We start from the raw sequence: 10,451 nt of genomic DNA, 5'->3' as shown, positions 1-10,451 counted from the left end.
TTTAAAACTGTCATTTATCATTCTGCTGTGGGCGTCTGCATGGTATATAGGGCGGGAATTAGTGTTTTCAAAGAATGTTAAAGCTTATTAAATGTGTTAGCTCAGATTAGTGGTAGGCTGATTAATAATTGTGCCTGCTGGCGTGATAACAGAGAAATGGTCATTCTGCTTAGTGTCAGAGAAATACAAGCAACCTTGACCATGGAATCTTTTTTTTATTTTTTATTTTAAATGTACACACATTGAAACTGTCTAGTTGGCTAGCACAGAAGGAAGATGTTTTTATTTGTAGTTGGTCACCAGGTTTGTGCACATCTCAGGAGGGATTTTGATCTGCTCCTCTACAGATTCTCTTTAAATCCTTAAGGTTTCTTTGCTGTTGTTTGGTAACTTGAAGTTTCAGGTCCCTCCACAGATTGTCTAATAGGATTGAGGTCTGGAGACTGGCTGGGCCACTCCATGACCTTAATGTGATGTTTCTTGAGCCATTTCTTATGTTTCGGGTTATTGTTATCCTTGAAGACCCATGAGCCATCTTCAGTGTTCTGGCTGAAGGAATGAGGTTCTTGTCGAAGATTTTTTAGCACATGGCCCCATCCATTTGCTCCTCAATGCAGTGAAGTTGTCCTGAACCCTTTGCAGAAAAACATCCCCAAAGCACAATTTTTCCACCTCTGTGCTTGACTGTAGGGATGGTGTTCTTGGGGTCGTAGTCAGCATTTCTCTCCATCCAAACATGGCAAATCGAGTTAATAAAATGATCTCAATTTTGGTCTCATCTGACCACAGCACTTTCTCCCAAGCATTCTCTGAATCATTTAGATGTTCATTGGCAAACTTTAAACAGGCCTGCACATGTTCCTTCTTGAGCAGGGGAACCTTGCGGGTGCTGCAGGATTTCAGTCCATTGCAACGTGTAGTGTGTTACCAATGGTTTGCTTGGTGACTGTGGTCCCAACTGCTTTAAGATCTTTAACAAGCTCCACCCGTGTAGTTCGGGGCTAAATCCCACACCTTACTCATGAACATCCTTACCGCATGAGGCAAGATCTTGCACAGAGCTCCAGACTGAGGCCCACTGATGGTTATTTTGTCAGACTAATCTGTGTTCCACATGGGCACATAATCTGTGGGAGCCTGAATTCTTGTTGGTTTGAATATCTGTTTTAACATTTTAAAACGTTATTTATTCATGTGATGGAAAGCTGATTTTTCAGCTCATTACTCCAATCTTCAGTGTTGCATGATCTTTCAGAAATCATTCTAATATTTGGATTCTCAAGAAACATTTTTATTATAAATGTTGAAAACAGTTGTGCTGCTTAACAGTTTTTTGGAAACCATATTTTTTTCAGTATTCATTCATTTTGTAATCCCTTTTAGTTTCTTTTACAACCATTTTCATTTACACATTGCATTTCAATATGAAAAGAAAAATACAATAGGAATTCATGAAAAAAAAATCCTTATTACTGTCCACCAGGAGTAGATTGGATTGTGTAAACTGGTTGTTACATACTGGAATTTTAAAAGGAACTGTGAATTCAACAGAAAAGGCTAATCATTTAAGATGAACTTTTGTTGAAATTACAATTATTTCTTTGTCTTGACTGTACAAAATTGGACCAGCAATTTGCATTCATGCAGTAAATCTGGTCAATAGTTATTCTGGTCAAAAAGTTTTACAGTATTACATATACAGAGGTAGGGCAATTAAGTAATTTAAAAACCATCATTATAGGGGTTAATATAATTTGTGTAGACTACAGTGAAAATACAAATGTGATTTATTTTCTTTGTCGGTATTCTCTAGGTTGTAAGTTGTGTTTAGCAGCTGCTGACTTCCAAAAAGGAAAAATAATGGGAGACTATTAGCAGGACTAGTTAATGTTAACAGCCCAATTGTTACAAATTTTAAGAACAACAGTCTCTTTGTTGATAACTTTAAGAATAGTGGGCAAGAACCGAAAGGGACTATCAGGAAAGATTCTCTCCAAAAAACACTGAACTAATACAGCAAATAGCTTGTTTGCAAATTGAATATTAACAAACCACTGTGGATAGTTTGGAAAACAAGACTATGAAGCAGATTCTCTCCTCCAACATTTCTGAAAATTTTTGTCGGACAAACAAACCAGACAGGAGAGTAGATTAACTGTTGGATTTCAACTTGAAAATGGCGTATACTGTAGTCTTTCTGCAGTTGAAACAAGATACATTCTGATGTTCATTCATGTTTATTTTATGCTGTAACTAGTAATGATGAAGAGTTGACCGGTTGACATGCCACTTGAACTGAGGCTCTACAGCGATCGGTCATGACACCTTAAAGAGCCACAAAATGGTATTTACTGTTTGAATTTGAAGCTGAGAAGTAACCTGCTCTGTTTTGTCTGTTCAATTCAAAAGTTGTATTTGGAAGCTATATTAAAGGCAAAAGTTGGTAAAACACCTCAAAGGAATAGTTCACCCAGAAATAAAAATTCTGAACATTGTTAAAATAATCCATGTGACATCAGTGGTTCAACCATAATTTTACAAAAACTATGTTGTTTAAGCTTTGATCTGAACATAGACAATGTTTCCAGAACAGCATACGTTGTTTATGTTCAGTGGATACTCTCCAAAATGGTGCTTGGGTGACGTTTGGAATGACCCGATGAGGGTGAGTAATTAATGACAGAATCTTCATTTTTGGGTGAACTATAATAAATAAAATATTACCTTTAATAAAGAAATATTTCCTATTTTCCAGGTTACAATATTATTTTGCCCAGCTTCTCTATATAAGCCCTTCTGTTATCTAGATATTATAACCCATAATGGTTATCCACTGATAACGAATATGGGTTATAATATCTAGATGGCAGATGTTTTATAATTAACACTTCAGAAGGCCTGTCTTCACCAATTAGATCACTCCGCGGTCGCTCAGGCGAACTTGTCACATCATTTCTCATTCATCATCTCCCTCATTTCAACCCATTTTTTTTATCTTCAGTTTTTTTGCAGGTTTCCTCCTTCAACTATTACTCAATTTTTCCGCCCTGATTCTTTTCTTCTTCTTCTCTCTCTCTCTCTCCCTCTCACTCTCTCTCCTCTCTCTCCCTCTCTCTCTCCCTCCCAATCTCTGTCCCTCAGAGAAGGAGTTCTTGCTTGTGTGTTCTTCCATCAGTCTTCATCATTCACCTCCATAAGTATGGTGGCCGATCAAGAGATGTGTGAATAAAAAAAGAGGGTGCTCTGCTCGGGGCATTATATGGAAGGTTATAGGGTTAAATCCCTGTTGTATACCTTGAATGCACTTGATAAATGCCAAGTGCATCTCCAGATTTTAATCAAACCTGTCTGGTTTACATTTACAGCTAGTACAGAAGGCTAAATGTGTTGGTTTGTTCTTGAACGTCTTCTGTATTTGAAATTGATTGCTTTGCGTTACTCCCCGCAGAACTGCTAAAGCCCAGACTATAAAGACTTTGAATTAAAACAACAAACATTGACAGCCTGTGTGTGATGTGCAGATGGCTCGATCTCCTGGGCTGCCAGAAACAGTTGGCGCCTGTGCGTTCTTGATCGAATATAAAGGATACTTCCCTTGTATTCCAAGCACTGTCGTTTCAGTTCGATACGTGCTTGACGGAGGCATTTAAGCATTTCATGTTTGTGCAGCCGCACTATCTCTGAGAACGTTTCCATGGTAACTAGTCTCATGGTTCTGCATGAAGAGTAGTCGGAGAGGAGGGGCTGTTTTGTGCTTTAAAGATTGAATGTTGAATGCTCCGGTGAATTCAACAGAGGAGACTCCATTAATGTCTGAGATGGTAGCTGCCTTCTCCAGTCGCACAGAGCCACGACATTGTTTGTAAAGCAAAATTAATTATTCACCCTAATCAGCATTTGTCATGTTGGGTTCCATGTGCATGACCTAAAATATGCAGCCTGAGGGTCATCGAGTTCATTTGAGTCTGTATTCAAGCTCCATTCTGACAGACTCGAGTAGGTTTATTTGCTGAATCATTGAATCAAGCAGAGCTCTTTAGACTTTCAGTTAGAGCACATGATGGGAATCTGCAATTTTTATTTTATTTTTTTTAATAGCTATTTAGGGAGAAAATTGGCGGACAAGTATTTCAGTGCATTAAAACGGAACTGAGAGTAGTATGCTTTTGTAGCAAAAGTATTATCAAATAAGCCTAATACTGAATAAAATAACAGATTTGTAGAACGTTATGATTTATGAACATTCTAATTCTTTGAAAGTCATTGGAACTTTTTGCAGCATACTGGAATCACTTATGTATTGTGCACGACCAAGTAGTGAGATTTGTTCACTTATTTTCAAGGGGGCAGTTGTATTGTCTTATGGTTCGATCTTTGTAGATTTGAACCAGCGACCTTACAGTTAGCAGCCATTGTAACCTATACCTCCAACCACCATTGTATTGTGGAGAACTCAGGGAACCAATAATTTCTTTGCCTGAAGGTGTACTAATTAATTGTTAATGTTTTGCTGCCTCTTATTTGTCTTACTAAACATCAGATCAGCTTCTTAGCCTCTCTGCCTCCACCACTAGAAAAAAAATTGGAATTTGAGGTAAAATTAATGTAACTAATTTGTAATGTTGGGCGAATGGCAAGACAAGGTGGCCAACGTGAATATATCGTGAGCTTCTGTGAACTACAGACCTTAATTCAGACATTTAACCAAAACCCCATAGAAAACATTGACACTTTAACTAGAAGTTCAAAAGTGCTATCCCATATTAGGGTTTTAGGACTCTTTCCCACAACACTTTACCATAGATAAGTGTCATGCACCACACAAATGAATTCTGTCCTTCCTTTCCTTCCAAAGTGATTCCATCTAAGTTACTTGAATCACATGACCAAAAACAGTAATTATAACCATAGATCTTTAAGTATTAAAGTGTTTCTCTTGTAGTTTTGCAAAAAAAATCCATTGGTTTAAAACATCAGACATTGATAAGCTTCTGGCGGTCTGTTTTTGTTTATGACTCAGTGTAATTTAGTTTCCCAACTCACTGCCTGAGTCATGCTCTGCGAACACGTCAAGCTCCTCCCAGAAAAAAACCCTCGATTCTTTCGTTTATGATGATAACAGGAATATGACACCCTCCAAGATAAAGAAGATTCTTTATTGTTTACCTGGAGAGGCTTCTTCGCCCTGAAGTTGTGTGCTGGACCCGTGAGAAGCACAGGTGTGTCCTCCAGCCTGTCTGAAGAAAGAAAATTTGATCTAATGCCACGCTTCCCAGTGAGAAATTGAGCCCATGCCCAGAGTGTTTGTGTGTAAAGGTAAGTGTGATGTCTTTCATTTTAATACGGTCCGTTAATTCAACATGTTTCATATGGCCTCATTGTCTTCAATTACCCTGTTGCTATCAGTTGCATGTTGGTGTAAATCTGTTTTTGGTTATTTCTCAAGACTCTTGCATGTTGGAATGTCAGGAAAACAAAGTGATGGACTGACTTTAATTACTCCACACATCTGGAGCACTAAAGGTCAGACTTATTCTTAAATAAAATGCACTGTATTCCCATCCAGATACACGTTATTTTTTGACAAGTGTCACCCGCAAACATTTAGTAGGAACCCAGAGCCAGGAACCAGCTGTTGGCATGTCTATAGGCCACTAAACCAGTGCTCTTTCAATATTTATTACAATTACTCCGTGTTCCTTTTACATGGGTTTCTTGTGGATGTGACAGGTTATTGACTGGTGAGCTCAGTGCAGGTGTTGGAGGAACTCATTAAAAATGGAAGCTGTGAAAGTAGGCCAGCGGTTTACTGATGCGGAGGCAACGGGTAAAGAGAAAGGAAAGCCATTCCAAGTTGTCCACAGCCTATCCCATGTTCCCTTGGTCCGCTTCCTGCATGAAGAGGTTGGTGTTTTCATTTTCCCAATTACAACTAATCTAGCAAAAGCTCTCGTGTAAGTCCTTGCCTCATACTTGCACTGTTTAGAGTAAGATCTATAAAGAAATACACTTGACTGTGTGCTTTGAGACAACAGGAGAATAGGAATAATTATGCCACTGCATTATTTATTACTGCTCTACATTATCCAAATATTGAAGCCAGTTTCTTAAGCTGAGGAATTAAGCTAGTTCTAGGTCTGCCAAAGCATTTCCTTCTCCTTCTCATTAATTTTCTGGGTGCAATAAGCAATGAAAAGCTGTCAGTTACCACTAAAAATTATATATGCTCTTTATATGTTTTAACATAAGATTAATGTGCTAGAGCATTATATGGTGCTAGCAGCGCAAACATGTGAATATGAATCACAGGGAATACATGATGAAACTGATAAAAATGTATTTCATCAATGCAATACAAGTGTCTTTGCCGAATACATCAATGTGAAATGTAAATAAGAGCTGGTTTATAGAGAACTCACTTTTGTGATTAAAAATATGAGACACATGGCAGTGGAATGGGAAAAAAGGTCTTGATGCTTTTTAAAAAAAAATGTATTTAACACCACGTTTTTAGGACCGAGCATCACATGCAAATGCAACAGTAAACAATAGGACTGGGTAATAAAAAAAAATATATATATATATATTTCTTGATTTTAATCTGTTCTTTTAATTTTTACGAAACGATTCTTAAATCCCAAGAATCGATTAGTCTAGCCTGTTTTCAGTTAATAAACAGACAATTGTAGCGCACCTCCCATCCATTAAATCGCAGTAAGCTTTAATATAACTTCTATGTGTCACATAACGTCATATTTGCCTCAGAAAACAAAAGCCTATTGGGTGACCTTAAACTTGTTACTCAGCTAGGAAAATAAACTCTAGAGAGCAATATTTTGCTAAATATATGTGCCATAAAACATATTCTTTATAATTTAACCGTTCTTCAGTATTTCACTTTTATATACAAATTTTATATACAATATATTTGTTTATATACAAATCAGTTCATTCTTATCTTCAATATTAATATAGTACCACAACATTAATTGAGATTTTTTTCCTTTAGATAATTTGCTATACCTGATATATATCCAAAATTTAATCCAATAAAGAATCTTAATCAGATTCTGCATGATTAAGACATGGCAGGAAGGCAGTAGATTACAACAAAAGTACACTTAATGCCTTGTCCCTGATGGAGGGGTCTCATGGATTTGTCCCAGTAAAAAGAAATATGAATAAGAAAGAATTTAAGGCTTGTGCGCTTTTCATCTGACTAATGCTATTTTATAATCTATCTAAATAGCTCATTATTACAACAATGTGAACACTGGGAAACCATTTTGATTTACATTTGCTTCCTAATGGAGTATGGAAGTGCAGTTAGCCAGGTTTTGTAGGTTTGATTTATTTATTTTCTAATTGAAAAGAAAGCTAGACACTAGTTTCAGAGCAGACCAAAGCATTAATGAACACATGAAGTGAAGTTATTTGACCATCCTCATTTTCTGACTATTATATCCTGCATATCGCAAGGCTGAATGCCCTTTAGCCGAATAAAAGGGTGACAAACATGCCATTGTGCTCTGATTGTCTCATTACCTTCGATCCTTTTGTTTCCAATTATCTGAGCCCATCATTAGAAGCTTTAGTGTGTTACATAACAATGGACTTCATTGTACTCTCACTCATTTTGTGACTTGGTAACAGTTAATATAGGCATCTATTAAGTTGCGTGGGCCACTGCTGGCAACCGGACTGCACCATGCAGGACGAAAAGATTTGTTTTGTGGTATTTGTATATGGAGAGACAACTGTGTATTTTTTGGTTTAATGTACATATTCCGTTGGCGTTTTGCAGCAATTAACCACATTTTGCTCTTCCCGTATTCCTTAACATTTTGCCAGCTGGTAACAGAACGCAGCACTGCTTAATACTAGCACTGTTGAAACTGGGCTGCAATATTCCTTCAGTCCAGTATTGAGATTCCACTTTCCAATTTCTGCCAAGTGTCTATCCAGTAAATCTCTGTGTACCATGTGCCATGATTAGCTTGCAATGTGTACCGTGTTCTATTCCTACTCGAGTGTCTTTATTTGTTCCAAAGTCTGCGGTAGAAGCATCATAACAGTCTCTTTCTCTCGCTGTCTCTCTTATATTTGATATGCATTCAGTTTGTCACCTCTCCTGCCAGCATCTTTGGTTTGATGCCACAGCTCAAGCACACACGGCCTGCCTGGATCAGCCCATTCCCATTGCCGTCTAGTGTGACATCTGGATCTGACAGGTCTCTGATAGGTTGTTATGATTCATATGAACCATATGTTGTCATTGCTGGTCTGTCGTCTTTTGTTCTCTTTCAACAATTCCCAGAAGGAGTTGTTTTTTTAACTAAAGTGTTATACCTTCACAAAATGTCCAATTTGTGTCATTTATACTTAATTTATGCACTTTGCTGACATTTTTGTAAATGCTTTGTTCAGATTGAGCCCAGCTTTGATTCGGTTTGCAGATATGAAAGTCTGCATGTCATTTTGCAGTTGATGAATTTGAATAGATTTGTTCTGTGTAGTCAATATCTGATATATCTAAATTGGTTGCCGTAGTAATGTCTAAGTTTCAGCATGATGCCAAGAGGCTTTCTTCCACAACAGTCAAGAGTAGAACGAGAGGATAGAAATATGGAAAATGTTACCTCTTTTCGTGTCTATGACATTGCACTGTGATGCTGAACTACTTCACAAAAGTCTCAGTTGCATTATGCTATTTAAAGATTTTGAGCATATACTGCATTTAAAACCATTAACTTTTTAACTAATTAATACATTAATAGCAAATTTCTTATACACTGTACAAAATTCTAAACACAACACTTTTGTTTTTGCCCCCATTTTTCATTAACTGAAGTCCAAGATCTAAAACTTTTTCTATGTACACAAAAGGCCTATTTCTGTCAATAATTGTTCACAAATCTGTCTAAATCGGTGTTAATCAATTAATGCATTTGGATGGCGGTATACACTAATTCAAAAGTGCATTTGCCTAAATCAGATTTATTTTATTTTTTCTTTATTAAAAACAAAATGCTTTAGCAATGCATGAAAAATAAAAAATATATTTTGTTTATAATTAATATTTTTAATATTATATATAACTTTTATATTTAAAATATTTATGTATAATTATATACATATACACAAAAGCTTGGTGTTAAAATGATTTTTTTAAATAAATGTATACTTTATTTAGTGAGGACACAATAAATTAATCAAAAGTGACCTCAAATAAATAAGTCAAATAAACACTTTCCTTTTAAACTTTCTATTAATCAAAATAACTCTGAAAAATGCCAACTGGTATTTATTGTAATAGTAGTTTGCAAATTTAATTTAATAAATGAAGCCTTGAGCAGCATAAGTTACTTTTTTTGTTTTATTAAAAATGATAATTTTCTAACCTTGCTTTTACTAACACTGCATGACCATTTGAACTACAGGAACATCCTATGTTGCCATTTTTCTTCTCAGTGTATCAGTACATAAATGTAACAAAGCGATATCATTGATCTTCATGCTAATCCACGCTGCAGTGATTCATGCTCGACATAAATACATGGAACCAGCTATCATGTTCCTGTAATCTGTTAATATGGCATTAGTATGTCACCACTCGCACAATTCAACATGAGTGTGCAAGTGAAAAAAACACAACATGTCTGCGTTATAGCAATGAAGGAGAGAGAGAGCATTGAGCGAGCACAGACGGGGGATGGGCCACCGCTAATTCTAGGGAGGGGGGCTGCACAAACAGTTTAGTTCTGCTCTGGTTGGCAGCACATAAGCCTGTATGATCCAAGCTCCAGCTTGTCCAGAGCCAGGAATAGCAGCAGTGTGCTAATGGCACTTGAATAAAGGCAAAGGAAAGCGCTGGTGTAGGAGAAAAAGTAGGAGGAATTTGACTCTGGCCACAGGGGCAGAGGAACTGGATTATAATATATTTGCATATACACTGCATCTTAGTAGTGTCTGAGTTTATATACGAACACAAGACTCCTGAAAAAAGATTAATGTTGCTTTGGAATGTGAAAATGTTTAGCAAAACCTAGAAACAAAATAGAATTGGTTTGGATTCATTCTTCATGCATATGTCAGTTTTACTGAAGGTAGTAATTACTTGTTTTTTTTTTTGAGAGAGAGAGAGACAACTGCATTTGAATACAGGAGTGAATCCTCTATATTACAATTTTGTGTGTGTATGGAACAGAACTCACTCTCTAAACTGAGATGACTGACACCATTGTAACAAATGCTACATTTTACATTGCGTGTTTGGTATATGTTATTTATGACAAAAGTAATAATACAGCGACCATAGACTTGTCATGTTCAGCAATTTTGCCATATTTTATGTTTGTATGTTTGTACAGGGTTGCTAGGTCTGTGTAACAAAACCAGCCCAAATGACCCTTTGCAGGGAGTTTGATTGACGGACGATCTGACCAGTCATA

General features: G+C 36.7%; 2 protein-coding genes across 7 annotated transcripts in view; one reads left to right on the top strand and one right to left on the bottom strand.

Annotated features, from left to right (window-relative positions):
• The window catches only part of si:ch211-215k15.4 (fucolectin-3), a 70,708-nt gene that overhangs the window by 24,444 nt on the left and 35,813 nt on the right, over nt 1-10,451 (bottom strand). The gene's annotated exons all lie outside the window — the stretch shown is intronic.
• LOC132158788 (chondroitin sulfate proteoglycan 5-like) overlaps nt 5,170-10,451 on the top strand; it is a 45,600-nt gene continuing 40,318 nt past the window's right edge. Inside the window, exons 1-4 of one of the 4 annotated variants that reach the window (XM_059568360.1) lie at nt 5,170-5,316; nt 5,447-5,523; nt 5,731-5,954; nt 8,119-8,242. In XM_059568360.1, the coding sequence (XP_059424343.1) occupies nt 8,152-8,242 (91 nt within the window). In that variant the 5' untranslated portion in view covers nt 5,170-5,316; nt 5,447-5,523; nt 5,731-5,954; nt 8,119-8,151. The remainder of the gene's footprint in view (nt 5,317-5,446; nt 5,524-5,730; nt 5,955-8,118; nt 8,243-10,451) is intronic. The other 3 variants (XM_059568364.1, XM_059568363.1, XM_059568362.1) reach the window with 3 other exon arrangements.

Source organism: Carassius carassius, chromosome 15 (assembly GCF_963082965.1).
Source record: "Carassius carassius chromosome 15, fCarCar2.1, whole genome shotgun sequence".
NCBI lineage: Eukaryota > Metazoa > Chordata > Actinopteri > Cypriniformes > Cyprinidae > Carassius > Carassius carassius.
This window is presented reverse-complemented; position numbering and strand designations above follow the sequence as displayed.